This window comes from Chrysochloris asiatica, unplaced genomic scaffold, assembly GCF_000296735.1.
Source record: "Chrysochloris asiatica unplaced genomic scaffold, ChrAsi1.0 scaffold00135, whole genome shotgun sequence".
In the NCBI taxonomy this organism is placed as follows: Eukaryota; Metazoa; Chordata; class Mammalia; order Afrosoricida; family Chrysochloridae; genus Chrysochloris; species Chrysochloris asiatica.
The window spans coordinates 1282164-1301763 of NW_006408653.1; the positions used below are offsets into that span (position 1 = coordinate 1282164).

The 19600-nt window shown below is 42.1% G+C and overlaps 1 protein-coding gene across 7 annotated transcripts in view; it reads left to right on the forward strand.

Moving 5' to 3' along the window:
* The window catches only part of DGKG (diacylglycerol kinase, gamma 90kDa), a 261627-nt gene that overhangs the window by 73833 nt on the left and 168194 nt on the right, over window positions 1-19600 (forward strand). For all 7 annotated transcript variants that reach the window (XM_006869748.1, XM_006869752.1, XM_006869750.1 and 4 more), the window contains 4 exons: window positions 5275-5445; window positions 8830-8879; window positions 13271-13345; window positions 14037-14159. In XM_006869748.1, the coding sequence (XP_006869810.1) occupies window positions 5275-5445; window positions 8830-8879; window positions 13271-13345; window positions 14037-14159 (419 nt within the window). The remainder of the gene's footprint in view (window positions 1-5274; window positions 5446-8829; window positions 8880-13270; window positions 13346-14036; window positions 14160-19600) is intronic.

Here is a 19600-nt window from a genome sequence, read left to right on the forward strand (position 1 = left end):
AGCCTTGGGTTCCCTGCCACATTTGTGCTCTGGGATTCTGAGACTGAGTGAAGGTTCTTGCTTCATGCTTCCTGGAATGGGGCAGGACAGGAGTCAGAACAACTGTGAGATGCTTACCTTGAATTCATGGGTCTGCCTGCTAGAGAGGGGAGCCTCCTCAGGAAGAAGTTTGGAGGGGTGGGTGAAGTATGGATGTAAAGAGAGTGAGTATTGGTGTGTTTGTGTTTGTATGTAGGGATGTAGGTGAGAGATCAGTGTGTGTTTAGAGATGGCTACATATGACTCATTCAGTGGGTGACTGGAGAGCAGGAGGGCAAGAAGGAAGACCATGCTGAGTTTGACTTCTGACAGCATACATATGCACCACTTTGAATGAGGTGGGAGGAGAAGCAAGAAGTCAGCTAAAACTGTTGTTAAAATCTCTTATTTGTCAGGTACCTGCTTTTTACATCTTTCACTTATCCTTCACAAATTGTGCCACTTTCCAAAGGAGGAAATAAGGTTTTAAGAGATTATACACTGTTAGTGTGACCTTCCTTAAGATAACAGCCTGAAAGCCCTCATGGAGCCAAGGATTCCATCAACAGTTGTCCAACCTCAAAGCTCTTGCTCTCTTCCTACACTGAAAAGAAGCAATGGTCTCTTTTAAGCGACCTCATGGTTCATCTTCTTGTAAAGACACCAGTTTGGTTAGTTCAGGATGGGATGATAAAGTCTACACTCTGATGGGACTGGGTTTGACTCCCAGCTTTATCATTATCTTCTCTGTAACCTTAGGCATGTTTGAACAATGCCTCTGTGCCTCCATTTCCTCATCTGTAAAATGGGATGCTAATAATATCTTAACATTAATGTGAAAGTTAAGTGAGCTATGTGTGTAAAATGCTTAGAATAGTGCCTTGCACATAGTACATGCTCAATAAATATTATGAAGAATTATTCAGACCACTCTCCAGAAGAATGATCTATTCTTAACTTACCATGGTCTTTCAAGATCTCCTTCAGGGCCCTTTGCACCCTCAGGCTCCAAGTGTGTCCATTGAGCATCAAAGGATATTTATGAACTCTCTTTCTCCCAAATTTCTCCTGAAACCTCAGATACAAAGACTTAGAGAGTCAGATCTTTGTTCCTGTGTATTGTCATTGCCTTGGATAGATTTACGCACAAGTAATTGACATTTTACTGCGTAAGACCCCAAATTTTCTAGGCAGGTTTTTTTTTTTTTATTATGACTTTAGTTTCTGTCATATCAAGAAAAGATTTACTGGTGATGTTCTCATATCATAATGTGGTATTTGAGAAAAGATAAAGATCATTTTAGTAGAAGCCGGTTAACTAGCTAGCTGATCACCATGCTTATTCCAGAACCTATGTGGTTCTGGAGGTAAGAAACTCAGACTCCCTCCTGGAGAAGTGATCTGTGATACACCGTTTCCTTTTCTGTGGGGACAGGTACTCCCTTGTGGTCAAATCATGAAAGGTCAGTTATCCAATTGCCATAGGAACCACGGAGAGGGCTGACAGTCAGTTGGCACAGGAAGGTGTGTAGCATCTCTTCAGCTTCTTTTGTGGTTTGAGATTTAAAGGAAAGCAAACAAACCCTTCTCCTGTAAGGCAGGAGTGGGGAACATTTTTTCTCCCAAAATTTGTAACATCATTTGTGGGCCACACAAAATTATCAACTTAAAAATTAGCCTATATATTTGGTCAAACATTTCATTACCTTACCCCTAATGTGATGGCTGGAACTACAGTTGCCTCAGCAGGGCCAGACCAAATGATTTTGCGGGCCTTATACGGCCCATGGGCTGGACATTCCCCACTCCTGCTGTAAGGCCACCCTTTAGGGATGTCTTAATCAAATACACTTGTTCATCAGAAACAAGCAAGTAGAGCCAGGCTAACACCACAGAAATGGCCCTCTGCCAGCCAGGAAGAGCTAAGTCCTGGAATCATAGATCAGGCCATCTGTTGGAAAATCCACCCCTTTTCTGTTGCCCAAATGAAAGGCCTCTGGAAGAAACGAGGTTCTCATTTGATCTGGCCCATTTAGAACCTATGAGATCATTCTCCAAGTTTAGATTTAACACAATCCCTTTCAAGTTTTCCACAGTGCTTCCACAGAGCCAGGTGGACACATGAGTATATCCATAATCACACAATCACAGCAGAGAGGGGCTTCCACAGAGTCCAAACATCAGCTCAGAACCCCAAGCAGTCTGTCACTGTCCGAATATCAGCACAAGCATGATTCAACCTGCCCTGAATACCCAGGACTAAATGGGATAAACAATGAAAACTTTAGTCTCTTTGTTTTCATGAGTTTCTCAGGCTGGAAAGATGAATCCTTCAATTGAATACGTGAAAGGAACTCTGCTTGTTACTCAGTGGGGATATTCTGAAGGCCTTCTCCTTTCTGTGCAGCTCTGCTTTGTGAAGTTTAGCCTCCTTGGGGTCCCCAGACTCCCTACACTCCCTCTCCTCAACTCAGAGAGACTCTCGGACTTTTCCTCAGTTCCCTCTGCCTGTTCTGCAGCTTAGAAACTCGTTTCAAACAGTATGATATATCAAATACAGAAAGTCACCTCAGTTGTCTCCCATCTCCTAGCAATCACTGTTTGGTGCTCCTACTGTTCAGTGTCTTGTGAACTGTTACCTCATGCCTTTTGTCCAGTTTTTCACTTGGTTCATTTTGGTGGGAGGAATCTGATCTCCGTTACTCCATTTCAGCTGAGTCACTATAATAGTGTCCTGCTGTTGTAGTTGTTAAGTGCCATGGAATCAGTTCTGACTCATAGCCACCCTGTTTGGTGTTTCCAAGGCTTAAAATCTTTGTGGGAGCAGAAAACCTCAACTTTCACCCCCAGAATGACTGGCAGATGTGACCCATGGACCTTTTGGTTCACAGTCCAGTGCTTATCGTATGGAGCCACCACACTAACCAAATTCTGAGAGTACAGAATAACTAGAGTGCCTGGGTGTTGCAAATGGTTAAGCTCCGGACTACTAACCAAAAAGGTTTATTGTTCAAATCCACCCAGAGGCATCTCAGAAGAAAGATATGGCAATCTGCTTCTGAAAGGTCACCCACAGCCTTGCAAACCCCATGGAGTACAAATGGGGTCACCATGTGCTAGAATCAACTTTGCAGCAACTGGGTTTTTCATTTCCTTGAGAGCAGTAATCTGAGGAATAATGGAGTGCCCAGTCCCAAGGACTTCTCATGTGTGTCTTTTACATCATTAATTTCTTTTGCCATAATTTTTCCTTCCAGGAGGATTTCAGTACTTCTGTTGCATGTGTTGTTTCATTGTAATCCTTCTCTATCTCAGTGACCCTATTTCTTCCTTCATCCCTATTGTATTTTCATTTCAACTTGTTTACCACTGAGGCTTCCCGCTCCTGTTTAATAGAGGTTAGATCTTCTAGCAGCCTATGAGGAGCTTATACCAGTAGGAAATTGCAGTCAAAGGCCTGTTCCTCTGAGATTGCAGGAGAAAGCTTCCTTCTTTCCTTATTCTTCACCTTTGTTTCATGGGCTTCATCATGGGTTGTCTGTTTTTTTTCAACAAAGTATGTTCCTGACACACTTTAGTCTTTAGTTGCTCCCACCATTCATCTATGTGAAAAGTAACTCCTTTCTTAGATCCATAGTCTAACCCCCAAGTCCTGGCAAGCTTTCATCCAACACTCTTCTGGTCTGAAATGGGTCGGTTGCATCCTCTGCTTGACTCTTAGGTAGTCTAACTAGAGAGCGTACTGCTAACTTTGCCTGGCCTAGCCAGCATTAGTATCAGGGCTGCCTCTATCTCTCCCTCTCTCACCAGCACTTTTACTTGTTAGCCTTAAAGCATCTAAGTTAGCTTTTCCACTACCAGTCATCCTTTTCCTCCCTGCTTAGTTGTTTTCTGTGAGTTTCACACCTTCATTGGATACGAAGAGATTATTTCTGAGGGATGTAGAGGTCAAGAGACTGAGAACAGGTAGAGAGCACTCAAAGTGCCTCAAAAAAGTAGAATTCACAAGAAAGTGAAAGTGTCCAGTTTTCTGTATAAACTTTGTAGAAATCCCTGGGCATAAATGGTTAAGCTTTCAGCCACCATCCTAAAGTTGTTGGTTAGAATCATCCCCAGAGGCAATTCATAAGAAATGCAATAACCTTCCAAAAGGTCACAGCCTTGAAAACCCTATGGAACACACATGCACACACATAGGGTTGCCCTGAGTGACAGTCACTTCTACAGAAACTTTATTTGTTTTTTTCAATTTGATAGACCTTATAAGGAGCTCTGGTAGCGTAGTGGTTAGAAATCGGTCTGCGAACTGCAAGGTCAGCAGTTCGAAACTACCAGCTGTTCCACAGGAGAAAGATGAGGCTTTCTGCTCCTGTAAACATTTACAGCCTCGGAAACCCTGTACAGGGTCTCTATGGGTCATAACCGACTCTATGGCACTTAACTACAACAACATATTTCTGAACAGACTCCTGGTGTGGTGCTGTAGGATCAGCATTGGACTGCGAACAACAAGGTCGGCAGGTCAAACCCACCAGATGCTTCTTGGAAACCCTATACAGTGTTGCTATGAGTCAGAACCAACTCGACGGTACTTAACAACAACATATTTTTAAACATGAAGACAAAAAGTGTAGAAAAGATAGCTTTCTACCTGCAAGAAGAAAGATTTTAAGTGGAAAACTTACTCTCCCACTGTGGCCTGACAAGCCACTTTCTGCATGTGTTGAAGTCTAATTGATTGGTCTTGCAGCTAGGCAAAATTCTTCCACATTTCTGGAAATTAATTGATTATCAATCCAAGTTTTCTGCTTTGAACATTCATATTTTTATTCATCTTTAAATGTGTTTGAGAAGTTCTGTGAGAGTATATCATGAACTGTTGTTCATTTATCATTTTGAAACCCCAGCCAAGATTACTTACACAAATTGGATGTGTTCCAAAAGCAGACCAAATGACATTGACTATTGGTATTACTAAAAATCACTGTCAGACTTTCTGAAAATTCACAGATACAGGTGAATTTCCTACAAGGAAATAGACTCTTAAAATGGTTATATACCGGTCCATTTAGATAGTATGAATTCCACAAACTGGATCTCTAAAACCACTGATTTGATCATCTCTAGGTCACCAAAGCTGTTGCAGACACCCGTATAAAATTCAAAACTCAATCATGAAGAAGCCGGGGCAACAAAGGAGGTTTAATGTTTACCAAACAACAAGTGTCCTTGGATGCTGTCCTTTGTCTATCACAGAATCAAAGGTCACCGAGAAGCAAGTACCAGCTAAAGACCAAGTGGCCACGACCTCTCTGGGAATCCCTGCTGTTCAGTCTCCAGACTCAGAGCCCCCAACAGTGTACCTGAAGGATGTTGTGTGTTACCTGTCCCTGCTGGAGACTGGGAAACCTCAGGATAAACTCGAATGTAAGTACTTGCCCTATTAAGAGGCTTATCCATTTCCCTGTAGGAAGATCTAGTGTCCTGGTCGCCATTCCTAAACATGCTGTAGACAGATCTAGCATCAGGGGTGTGTCTCCTTGGGGGAAGTTTTCCAGTTCTGTCACCAGCAGTAGTATAAGCAGCATTTCCTAGAACCCATCCTGGGACACAGTACCAGCCTGAATAGAATGGTTAGGACATCTGAGACCTTGGTATTGAGAACACCTTGGGTCTCTTCAAGGGTCAAGACCTTTGCTAGCAGGACTTCCTGAAAGCCTCCAATCCTACAATCTCTGTCTCCTCTCAGATTTTTCCAAAGACATTCCTTCCCCTACTCCAGGCTCAAGCAATTCTGATTATAAGGAATTCATTTTTCTTGACATCTAAAAGAGCCCTAGAGTCCTGGTGTGGTGTTGCGGGTTAATGCACTGGACTGCGATGTCCGTTTGAACCGAAAGGTCAGTGGTTCTATCTCACCACCTACTCCTTAGAAACCCTGTACAGGGTCACTATGAGTCAGAACCAACTCAAGGGCGCTTAACAACAACAACAAAAGGAGTGCTGGTAGCACATTGTGGTAAGTGTTGTCTGCTAATCACAAGATCAGCAACTCAAACCCACCACTATTCTGCACGAGAAAGATGAGGCTGTCTGCTCCTTTAAAAACGTACAGTTTCAGAAACCCTAAGGAGCAGTTCTACTCTGTTCTTTAGGGTCAGAATCAATTCAGTGAGAGAGGATGTGGAGTTTAATTAACCTCTATCTTGCTAAAGTCTATTCCCATGTTTCCACTCTACTACTAGCCCAAGGTCTTTAAGTTCTAGAGAAAGGACTAGTTAATTTATTAAGGGAGCTTAGCTTGGTTTCATGGTGCTACTAAAGTCAGTTTCAAAAAAACCTATCTTCAGAGGAAGAGCAATTGCTGGTGACAGAAAGGAAAGTCCGAGGTAGCTGAAAACAGACAGCAATCTCATAAACAACTCCCTCTAGTCATGGGCTAGCTGGCCTCTCTCAGTCCACAGGCTGACTTCTAAAGTAGGTGATGACATGGCCTTTTAAAAGAAGATGCATTGTCTTCTTTCCTTGGGAACTTAAATCGACATTAATGAAAAGCATACACATTGTGGCAAAGGCGAGGTTTTTCAGTAACTAGTCTGCAAAACATAAACATTAGCAAGAAGAACCTGGCAAAGGTTAACTCTTGCCCCAAACACAAGGAAACCATTTTCTTAATAGCTGAGCTTAAAGTTTCGCCTGTAAATGTGAGGTGTTAACAGCAGTAAAGCTTTTTTAAATGGAATTAAAAGATGATGGAATTTTCCCAAGACCTTTTTGAACCCCTCTCATTATCTCTAAAATATACAGACTCTTTGTCTTAAATATAGCCACAGCATTATCATATCTTTAAAAATGGCTCCTTCCTATTATCAAATATTTAATGAGTCTGCACATTTTCTCAATTATCTTATATAGTTTTAATTGTTTTAGTTTGAATCTATACATTACTGTTGGTTACTGTGCTACTTCATACTTCAGTCTCTTAATCTACTGGTTACCCCTCTATTTTATGCTTACTTTTTTTTTATCTTACAGATTTTTGTTACAGAACCTTGACTGTGTGACCTATAGAGTTTTCATTGTGTTTCTTACTAAACTAAATCAATTCAAATCCCATCCTGATATTAACAATTGAAAAAGTTAGGATTTTCTCCTTAATAGCCAAAACTGTTCCTTTCTGGCAAGAATAGTCTAAAACCCTACCTGTTGCCAGTGCAAGAGCAATAGTAATAGCTCTCATCATTGAACACCTCATATGTGTTGAGCACTGGGCCTGCAACTGTTTCATTTTAACCTCACAGCAATCCTAGAAGGATGATACAATTATTCTCATTGGATGTGGAAAGAAGCAGAAACTCAGAAAGGTTCAATGACTTGCTCAAGGTCTCCATGCTAAAATATAGGATGCTAACCCAGGCCTTTCTAGTTCTGCTCTTCATTCAGAGAATGAAGGGACTAAGTCCACTAGATGAACTGAACCATTCCAAAGCCCGCTAAAGGGCAGGGTGCTTCTATGGACCAAAGAGAGCTCAGCGTTGTAGAGCTGCTGAGACCCAGAGTCGTGAAGCAGTGTTAATGGGCAAGGTCTGTCCTTCATCATGCAACCAAGTGAGGGCCTCTGACCTAAACATTCTGCAGAATTACAAAGCATCAAAAGATCATGATGCTTCCTTTGAATAACTTCTACTCCAACCAGGGGCGAAGAAATGAGGACACAAAGGCAGCTTAACCAGAAAAGCATGATCATGTGGGTATGTGCTGAGAAACCCACAATGGTTGCATCAAAGAAGGATCTTTCCGGGGGATCTTCAAAGAGAGGGCAGGCCTGATGAAGGGTTTTAAGGGCTAGGAGGAAAACAAAAAAATGTTTAGCTCTGCTCTCCTTCCAGTTCACAGACAGGAGTGCTGCCTTTTATTTGAACAAAATGCAGATTTCCAGTACCTTAAATAAACATTTTACCTTTTGCCCAAATTTCTCTCCCACACTTTCCTTATCCTACATCACCTCCCTGCATCTAGAACACAGTAGAGCAAGTTTCTGAATAGCATCTTGACATTTTATGAAAAGAGGCATAAAAACTCGACCACAAGGTCAGTTTGAACTTCCAAGTCTGTGGTTCAAACCCACCAGTCGCTCCTTGGAAACCCTATACAGGGTCGCTATGGGTTGGAACTGACTTCAAGGCACTGAATAACAACAATAATTACTTAAAAGAGTACCTTGCGCTATGAAATACTGTTTATATATTGAACGCTTTTTACATTCCAATCACTGTAGATGCAACCTGTTATTTACATATTAATCCTCACAGCAACCCTAAGAGAAAGAAACTATTATAATCTTCATTTTATAGATGGGGTAACTGAGTCTAAAGATATTAATGGCTTGTTTGACACCCAGAGGTGGTAAGAGGCAGGGCCAGGTTTTGAAGCCAGTCTGCCTACCTTTAAAGCTTTCCACATTCAGTAGAGACTGTACTACCCATCTGTACTTCTGGTGCCACTCGCGGTCATCCGTGGGCATTTGCTTTAAGTGTAGTCCAGTGAAACTAACAAGCATTCATGTTCTACAGCAACTCACACTCCTGACCTCGAGTTCTCCACCCACACAGTTATTGCTTAGATGGTCCTGATGGCTTGATTCTCCTCTTTCTTCCCACCACCTCTGTAAAGAACTCAGGCTCTGTACGTTGGAGGGTGAGTCAGCTGATGACCATAATGAGTCTAAGTACTTGGCAACATCAAAATCTCAGCTTGTCCCCTGGTTCTTGGAGGACACTACAAGTCTAACTTCCTCTGTGTTTCTTGCAGTCATGTTTCATCTCTATGATTCGGATGAGAATGGTCTCCTGGACCAAGCGGTAAGACTTCTCTCCAAATATCCCTCCTGGATCCAAGAAAGGCTGTGGGGAGGGAGAGGGAGCTGTTAGAAGTAAAATATGAAAATTCTCAGTTCCATCTTTATAGGAATAGAAATGTCCTGATAAAGGCTGCAGATAATCTGAAGAACTTCTCTGCTTTATGCTTCCAAAGAGCCAGCCTTGAGAAGAGTCACCTCAACTAGCGTTTTCATTCCAGAAGCCTGGGATCTTAAAATGTCAGAATGGGGAGATACTTTAGTATTTCACCTAGTTTACTTTCCCAGTCTGTTCAGAATTTCTCTTTGCAATTTCCTGCTGGACTCTAAGAGTAAGGGAGAAAAGGATAGGGGCGAGCAAGAGGATAAGAGGAAGAAGGTTACTTACTGCTGGTGCTCTTGGGCTTCCTCTCATGCCCCAGGGCACTAGGTCTAGGAGTCTGGCCTCTCTGTTCTGAATACAAGATCCCATCCCCTTTTCCCTAAGAACGCTTCTGCACCTCAAGAATAGATAGGGATAGGTCAGGATTGTGTAATATGAAGAAATACAGAAAGGAAGAAGGCAGAGAGGAGAAAAAAAATGAAACAGATAGACCCTGTCTCATGGCTGACAATTCTAGAAATGGGACTCACCAATAGAAAGACTTGAGGTTGAGGTAAATGGGGCTAAGGAAGGATGGACGAGAGCAAATCCAGTAGACGAACTGGACCAATCAGGGTCTTTAAAGGGAGAGTGCCTCTATGGAAATCTTACAGCTACATTGCAATGCTACAGGTTGGGTCATTCTAGGGAACAATCAGAGTATCATAGACTTTCATACATTTGGGTAACACATCCTTACTGTGTGTCAGGCACTATTCTAAATGCTGGGGTACATTGCTGCAGCCACTGAGAAAAATCCACACCCTTGTGAAGTTTTTATTTTCGTGCAAGCACAGATATAATTGCATAAATAAGTAAATGTGTGCTAGATAAAGATGTGTGCTAAAGGAAAATATAAAAGAGGAAAAGGAAGTGTTGGAGAGAGTAGCAGTTTTAACCAGGGGAGCCAAGGAAGAGCTGCCTGAGAAGTTGACATCTAAACTGAGGCTTGAAGGAATAAGGAAGTGAGTCTGGGAGTTACTAGGAGGAAAACCTTCTAGACAGAGGTAAAGCAAGTGCAAAGATCCTGAGGGGCTCCTGTTGTATGGGAGGATTGAGTGGGACACCAGTGTGACCGACAGAATGAATGAGCAGATGTGATGGGGTGACTGACAGGCAAGGGTGTCAAAGAAATAATGGGGCAAAACATAGAAGGCCCTATAGCTCTGGAGAAATAGGGAACCACTAGAGGTTTTGATCAGAGGAATGGCATGATAGACGTACGTGTGTTGAGACTAGACTGTAGGAACATGACCAGAGATACCAGTGAAGAGGCTGTCGAAACAACCAAAGTAACATGTGATGATAACTTGCACCAAAGTAGAAGTTTGGGAGATGATACAAAGTGATTAAATTCTGGATATATTTTAAAGGTAAGACTGGGAGAATGAAGCAAGGCTCAGAAGAGTTATCAAATTTAACATTGGTCCAGAATCCCTGGTAAATGGACTCACAGTCTCTTTTTGAACATTCCCAAGAATGGGGATCTTATCGATTCCCACGTGATTCATATGTGTAGAATTCAACTCAGTATATGTAGGGTGGAAACACAAATTCTCAACAGGGGGTCAAACTGGATTTAACCAGTTCAAAGCCCTGCCCAAAAACAATAGGATGACCAAAATTGGCCAACCCTCAACTCCTCCCTTCCCTCCATCCAATAGTATAGCTCTGCCCTCAGTATTTTACCAGGACAAATTAAATAACAGTTCTACACTATAGAACATCAAATGTTTGAAGGTACTTTCACATGTCCCCTAAAACATTCTCCAACTAAAATTCTCAGTTCCTACAGTTTCTTGTACTAAACATGTTTGTCAATGCTCTTCTTAGAGTATCGCACACAGAACTGAAGTCACTACTCTATGTCTCTGTAAACATTCAGATAGGCCCTGACAAAGGGAAACATAAGCAGAACTAGTTCTTCCTGAGATCTGCCTACTCTGCTTCTATTTACACAGCCCTGGTCTGGAGTCCCGGTGTGGCACTGCAGGTTAATGCACTGGACTTCAAAGCCGATTTGAACCTCAAGGTCAGCAGTTCAAGCTCACCAGCCATTCCTCAGAAACCCTGTACAGGGTCTCTATGAGTCTGAACCAACTCTTCAGCACTTAACACAAGAAGAGCAGATAAAGTCTAAAAGGAGCTCTGGTAACGCTGTAGGATAAGCACTGGACTGCTAACCAAAAGGTCAGCAATTCAAACCCACCAGTCACTTCATGGTAGAAAGATGAGGCTCTCTGCTACTGTAAAGATTTATAGCCTCAGAAACCCTAAACAAGGTTGCTAAATCAACTCAATGGGGAATCAGCTCAATGGTAGTGAGCTTAGTTTTAAGTTTGTGAGAACAAGTCTAATTCTTAACTCCTGAATCACATTGTATTCTCATTAAATCTTAGCCTGAACAAAGTTCACCAGCTTTTCCCACTGGAACTTCTACCAAGTGCCACCCTCTGTCTCTCTCATTCTTCCCACGTCTTTATCCTCCTCTATTGCTCTATTCTATAATTTCACGATGGATTTTTAAAATTTAAATGAAGTACTTTTTTTTAAATTCCTGTTGAAATTTACCTTGCTTATTCTGATCTGGCATTCATCCTATTAGAGGTAACAATTTTGAGCTCTTCCTCAGTCCACTAGTGTGTTACCAAAGCAATCTTGCTATAAACATCTTAAATGGTAACCAAGAGATGCTAGATTTGACACTAAATGTCTTCTAAGCTCACATATGTTCCACTGGGGCTCTCCCTGCACCGATAAACTGTTGTTGTTGTTTTCAGGTGCTGTCCAGTCGGTTCCAACTCATAGCAATCCCGTGTACAGCAAAATAAAACACTGCCCAGTCCTGCACCAGCCTCACAATTGTTAACATTTGAGCCCATTGCTGCTGCCATTGTCCCAGTTCATCTTGTTGAAGTCTTCCTCTTTTTCATTGCCCCTACAGTTTAACACGCATGATGTCTTTCTCCAGGGGTTGGCCCCTCCTGATAAAAGGTCCAAAGTATGAGAGACAAAGTCTCACCATCCTGGCTTCTAAGGAGCATTCTGGCTGATTGTTGTTGTTGTTAAATGCCATTGAGTTGGTTCCCACTCATTAGGATTTCTGAGAAGCAGCTAGTAGGTTTGAACCACTGGCCTTGCAGTTCAAACCAACTTTATGGTTCAGTGCTTATCTTGCAGTGCCACACCAGGCCTCTGGCATCCATTTATTCTCTGAGGTTTTATATGGATCCTGGCCTTGGACCAACAGCTCACTCATCAGGCAAACATACATTTCCTACTCATGGAATCCTGGAGCCAGAGCTGGACCATGTTCTGATTCATAAAGGCCCTGTACTATGTTTCCAAGGAGCAGCTGGTGGGTTTGAACTTCTGACCTTATGGTTCCCAGTCCAGTGCTGATCCTACAGTGCCACACCGGGAGTCCACCATAGGACAAAGGAAACAGGTGAGATCCAAATTAAATCTAAATTACAAACCTGAGCTAAGACCACTATGGGAGTATTGTGGCTCTGTAGGATAAACACTGGACTATGAACCACAAAGTCTGTGGTTTGAGTCTACCTCATGCTCCACAGGAGAAAGATGAGGCTTTCTGCTCCTGTAAAGGTTTATAGCTTCAGAAACCCTATATAGGGTCATGATAAGTGGATTGGATGGCACTTAACAACAACAGCAACAAAGACTAATACAGTAGTAGCCTTTCATCCAGCTGAAACTGGCTGGCAACTAAGAGATGTAAATGGATCCCCAAATTGCTAAAGCTGTGAGGATGAGGAGTGATAAGAAGTGGTTTGTATTTGTGGGAGATGCTGTAGGATCAGCACTGGACTGTGAACCACAAGATCAGCAGTTTAAACCCACCAGCTGCTCCTCAGAAACCTTATACAGGGTAACTATGAGTCGACCCTATACAGGGTAACTATGAGTTGGAACCGACTCAATGTCACTTAGCAATAACAATAAGCATAGTAAAAGAGAAATCAAGAGTGCATCTTTCTATATTTTCCTAGTTAAGGGACAGAATTAGGGCAAGGAGATCTCAGGCTTATCTGTGCTTTGTACTTCTTATGAGTGTCTCTCTCCACTGAGTTTTGTGGTCAAGGCAGAAGCAAAGGGAGTAGGAACAAATGGTGAATGCCTAGTAAAATGAAAATGTATGGTATCCAACTCTCACTCAGCCCTGTTTATCTTCCTACTGGCATTGGTTAAAACCACACCTTCATTTGGTTTCTCCCCCTATTATTTTCTAGGAGATGGAGCTCATTGTCAACCAGATGCTTCATGTTGCCCAGTACCTGGAGTGGGATCCCACGGAGCTAAGACCTGTGAGTTTTCAGAGCAAGGGGTAGTTTCCAAGTGAGCTTCCATAATGAGATTGGGGCATCTGCTGGACTTGGATGCCAGTGTTTACTATGCAGGCTCTCCCAAACTTATCTTCTTATGGGCAGCTTCTCTGAGGCCCTACTGCTTCACCTCCCGCTTCTTGGATAGGAAAAATTGTAGGCAGCAGGAAAAGTGTAGATGTAATGAGCTAAGAATTCCCCCTATTCTTTCCTACAGAGCTAAATTTTTACAACAGGGATTTTAGATCAAAGAAGTTAAAGATAGAGGGAATTTTAGAGATTTTCCTCAATCACCAGATAATACTAGTTACCATAATCACATATTGGGGCTCGTATGTGTCAGGTATTGTACTAGAAACTGTACATACATTTTCTCTAATCCTTACTATAGTATTGCAAATATAGCAACATTATTTTACATATGGACAAACCAGAACCTAGAGAGTTAGGTGACTTGCCCAAGGTCACACAGGCAAGTTGGTGCAGACTAAGGCCTGGACCCTTGGTTTCTGATTCTCAGTTTCCTCCCTCACTGTTCATAGTCTCTTGTTCACGCAAAATAAAAAGAGAAAGGGGCAAAACCCAAAACATAATGCAGGATGAAAGAGAAAACCAAGGTGGGCAGAAAAGTCAAAGGTGAAAACAGACATTTGTTGCTCTTTGGATTCCACAGATTTTGAAGGAGATGTTGCAAGGGATGGACTGTGACAAGGACGGCTTTGTGTCTCTAAAGGAATGGGTCCAAGGAGGGATGACTACCATTCCATTGCTGGTCCTCCTGGGTATGGACGACTCTGTAAGTCAGCAAGCTTGAGTTCAAAGATCTCTTGACTTGCAAAAGCTCCATGTGGAAGTCAGTGTCTACACATAGACTTGGCTTCTACTCCAGACTTCCCAATGAATATAGCATGTAGTCTAGACCAGCTGGAAATTCCTCTCTGTTGTTATTCCTTTTCACCTATTAGTGTCAAAACATATTCATTCATTCAACAGAAATTTACTAAATTATTACTAAATAAAAGTTACTGTTATAAGTGTTGTAACAGGGCACAAAGATTCAATATTTGCCCTCATGAAGCTTAAACTCAACAAGGACCAAAAAACTCAAGGAAGAATTCTATCTTTCCTACAAATTAGGCTTACAAATGCTAAGAGAGTTGGATATAGACAAGAAGGAGGGAGGAAAGAAAGAAGGAAGAAAGACTGGTCCTTGGTGGGAAGCTTTCATGATTGGTATCTTATTTGACAAAACAGCCAACTTTGCCTAACTCCAAAGATCCTACACTTTCTAATGCCCCATGCTTGGGAGTGAAGACCAACAGGGAGGAACCTTAGAAGGTATGGATTTCCTGAAGGACGTGTGGGATTTTGATTTCCTTTTCTTACGAATGAAGACCAGGTTGTAGGAGCCTGGGAGGATATTTCATCTGGCTCTCAAAGATGGACATGATTTGGCTAGTAGAAGATGACATAAGAGAGAGTTTGTAGCTTGATCAAAGGCCCAGAGGTCCAAAGGAAAGAAAATTCAGAGCATGTGAGAGAAATCTCTCCATTTAGTCAAAGAGAGGGTACGTGAAGAGATTAATGTGGAATCAGTGTTCAACATAGTCAGACGCAGCAGGTTCTGTTTATTTACCAAGTGGACTAGCCTCCATGCATGAGGTAAGAAGATTAACACTGGAAGCACAAATGGTGACATTAAGTAATTACCAGGACAGTCTCACAGATTGTGTGTGATAGCACCTCTTGGCGATTACTGAAATGTCACTGAGAGGAACAGAACAGGAAGGACAGCTGAGCTGACCTCTACCTGACTGCCGTTAATGTCTCCATCTGCAGTTCGGGACTAATGCTGAGCCTTCATTTCTAGCACTCAAAAACTAAGAATTCTGTGGTCATCTCCTAGTTCCTTCCAGCGCTGAATAGAAATCAAGCAACATGCACAACTCTCTTCTTGTTATTTGTTGTTGTTGCTGATGAGTATTGTCAAGTCAGTTCTGACGCATAGCGACCCTATGTAGTATTTCTGAAGAGCAGCTGGTGGGTTTGAACTGACGACCTCATGGTTCGCGGTCCAGTGCTGATCCACAGCACCACACCAATTTAGCTCTATAAAAAATCAGAGCTAGAAAAGACCTTTGAAATCCTCAGGTCCATCTCCTCAGCTTTATAAACTGAGGCTGAGAGAAGTAAAATACCTGAATACACATGCCTAGTTGGTAGCAGAGGCCACTCCCATACCCAGTAGTATCAGACACTTTATTCAATATACCAGCAAGTTACTGTGTATCCACAAAGGCTCAGACCTAAGGGTGCAAAGATAATTAAGATAGTTTCTTCTAACAGTACTCACTCAAGATTATACTTGGGTCAAAGATGGAAGTTCTGCTTGGGTGTTACTCCAAAATACCTTTTCTTTCTCTGAAGCATGCAAATAGAGATGGGACATTTTACTCACCAGTACCCAATTTCTATTTTCTCTACTGAAGACTAAAGTACCACTTTGCGTGGAGGGATCCTCTGTTCTATGGCTAGAGGTGGGAAAGCTAGTCCATTTCTTCAATATTTTCCCAAATGTGCCCAATCGACCTGGTGGCAAACCATCGCTCACACAAGAAGTTGCAAACAAAAATCGTGTGCAAATTTAGTTTTAATTAATCAAAAGCTTTGTGCATTTGTTTTAAGCATGCACTAAATTCTAAAATTTTAACATTTAATATGTTCTCTATTCAAGAAGTGGGAGATCAAGGGGTAGGACTCCAGGAAAACTGCCTGTCAGATGAGCCTGGGCGAGCATGCACTGTATTCCACAGCAAGTAGCCTTCAATGCTTTGAAGGTTCTATTACTTGCTTGCTTTTTTCAAAACCCACATCCAGCCACTGAAACTCTGGGGACCTCTGAATGTAATACACAGGAAGTCATTTATCTCTGTGTGATATTCTAACGGCGACACAAACCCCAAAACTCATAAGGAAGAACATGACTCCCACCTTCTATGCAGGGATGGGGAACGTCTGGCTCAAGGGCTGTGTGTTGTTGTCAAGTGTGGTAGAGTCCGTTCCAACTCATAGCAACCATGTATAGAGTTTCCGAGGAGTGGCTGGTGAGCTTGAACCACTAACCTTGCTCTTCAAACCGACCTTGCAGTCCAGCGCATTAACCCACAGCACCACACCAGGACTCCAGCGAGCTGTATAAGGCCCTTGAAACCATTTGGTTTGGTCTTGCCAAGGCAACCACGGTTCCAGCTGTCACATTGTTGTCATTGTTGTGAAGTGCCTTCAAATAGGGTCTGACTCATAGCAACCCTAAAAAGGGTTTCCAAGGAATGGCTGGTGAGTTTGAACCACTAACTTTGCGGTTCAAACAGAGCTTACATTGTTAAGTGTCATCGGGTGGTTTCCGACCCATAGCGAGGGTTTCCAAGGATCTGCTGGTGAGTTTGAGCTGCCAGCCTTGCAGTTCAAACCTACCTTGTGATCCAGTGCATTAACCCACATCGCCACACCAGGACTCCATGACACATTAGTGGTGGTGGTATGCCATGGAGTCGGTTCCAACTCAGTGCGACCATGACACATTAGAGGTGAGTTAATTCAATGTTGACCAAAAATTTTTAAGTAGATTGTTTTGAATGGCCCGCGAATGATATTATCAATTTTAGCAGTAAAAAAAGTTTCCCCACCCCTTTCTAAGTGGAGTCCTTGTGTTGCACTGTGGGTTTATGTGCTGGACTGAAAAGTTGGTTTGAACTGTAAAGGTCCGCTGTTCAAGTTCACCAACCAGTCCTAGGAAACCTTATACAAGGTCACTATGGGTGGGAACCGACTGCACAGCACTTAACAACAACCTGGTTCTATAGCCTCTAATGTGCAGAAATGAAAGAGCCACATGGTGGTGCTACAACCCAAGCAGACATTTCACTTTAGCCCAAGCCAAGACTCATGTGTTTCTCATCCTGTTTCTATGACAACAATAGCAGAGAAAGGAGGGGAGGGGTCAGCTAATTGCTTCCTTTAGCTAGTAGATGTATTTTCAGATAAAACAACAGTCCTTTGGGCTTTGTGAAGGGCTGGGTCTGCTGAAGACTGTTGCAATTTGCCTTCAGTCCAAGATAGTCCCTAAAGGAAAACCCTAGTTTCGGTGAAGAACATGGGTTCTGAGGTCAGCAAGGGACTTAGTTTAACTACTGGTTTATTCACTTACTGTGCTATTTACATAACTTGCTGAGTCTTTATTTCTAGAATAGGAGCAAATCTAATTCTTTACACATGAGAAAACACTCTTTAGTTATTTTTTTGTATTCCCTGTATCTGACATCAAGTAAGAGCTTAATTAATGTTTGCAATGTGCCAAGCACTGTATTCAGAGTTTACTTAATATTATTTCATGTAATTCTTGAAAAAAAATTTCCTGAGGTAGATGTTTGTTGATGGAATGAGCCAATGAGTTTTTTGATGAATCATTTAATCAGTAAGTGAGGCCAGTTACTAAAGTGGAGAGTATTTTTCGTTACCTCATATATATGCAAAATCTGGACAGTGGAAAGGACAGTTGGTGAATCAACACATGTAAATGATGGTGTTGGTGAAGACTATTGAACACACCATGGATGTCAGAAGAATAAACACATCTGTCTTGGAAGAAGTACAGTCACAATGCTCCTTAGAGCAAGGATGGTGAGACTTCATCTCAGATTCTTTAGGCATGTCATCAGGAAGGAGCAGTCCTTGGAGAAGGGCGTCCTGCATCATGCTTGGTAAAGTTAGAGGGTCAGTGAAAACGAGCAAGATCCTCAATGACAGCAACACTGAATTCAAGCATAGGAACAAGTGGAAGGATGGCACAGGACTGGCAGTATTTTGCTCTGTGAGTTGGAACTGACCAACAGCACCTAACAACAATAGATTAAAATGACTTCTATTTGGAAGAAGCAACTTTTGAGATAAAGGGAAGAAAAGAGCTTCACTGCGCCCAGAGGAGGAGACCAGCATTTGGAAAAGAACACGAGTTCCTCTAGAGACCTGCAGACGCATCTGGGCACAGAAATGTGTCTGCTGCCATGATCTGCCCAAGCACATAGTTGCTCAGAAGTAAAAACTAGACCCGAAGTCCTGCCTATTAAACTCTATGCACCTAACTGCCAACACTCCCCACCCTATTTAAAGTCATTTTTAGTGCCCTTAATACCAGCCAAGAAGGAGCCCTAGTAGCACAGTGGTTAAAGCACTCAACTGCTAACCTAAAGCTCGGCGCTTTGGATACACCAGCTACTCCCCAGGATCAAGATTTGGCAGTCTGCTTCTGTAAAGACTTACAGACTTAGGAGCCCTGTGGGGTAGTTGTACTGTGTCCTACAGGCTCACTATGAGCTGGAATCAACTTGATGACAGTGGGTTTGAAATACCAATCAAGAGGCTTACTCTTATGATGGAGCCTATGAGGAAGGTTCAGGGACAGCGTATGTGGGGAGGGATGTTCCTGAAACTACAGCCTCAGCCAAGCTGTGTTCCAGAGGCTGGAAGGCAGCAGGTTTGAGGTTCCACAGAAGATGTATGATTGCATGATGGTGGTAAGGATTATTCCGTGGTTAAGCCAAGTCAGGAGGAAATGTTGAACCCTCTGTGTCTTTATTGCTTTTCTGTTTTACCTGTGAGCAGATAATAGTGTGGGAAAGTGCTCATGGTATGGTGCTAATGGCCTGGAAAGTTATAAGTTGTTAGTGCCATGGAGTTGATTCTGATTCATAGTGACCCTTAGAGGGTTTCGGAGGCTGTAAATTCCTGCCTATCTTTATCCTGCAGAAAGTTGTTAAGAGGAGTACAGTATTTTTACTGTTTTCTCTTGATCATATGCATTCTGGAAAATCCAGAAGTAGAGATTAGGAAATAAAATACATCCTTAGTACTGCCAGCTATAGCCAAATCTCTGTTAATAGTTTGATGAAATTTCTTCCCATCAAAGATTTTACTATGTTAACTGAGATCATAATACTCAGTTTGTATTCTATTTTTTCACTTAGCATTGTATCTTGAGCATATTTCCATACCATTAGATATTTTTACAAATATCTTTTTGGCTGATGCCCAACATTAAATCATATGGATATATCACAATTAACCTTTTGGTAATTTTGAAACCTTTAGGATGTTTCCAGCTTTTTGTTATATTAAGTAATCCTAGGTTGAAGATCTGACAGAGCACAAAAATGCTAATGTGTCATTTAAAAATTATGA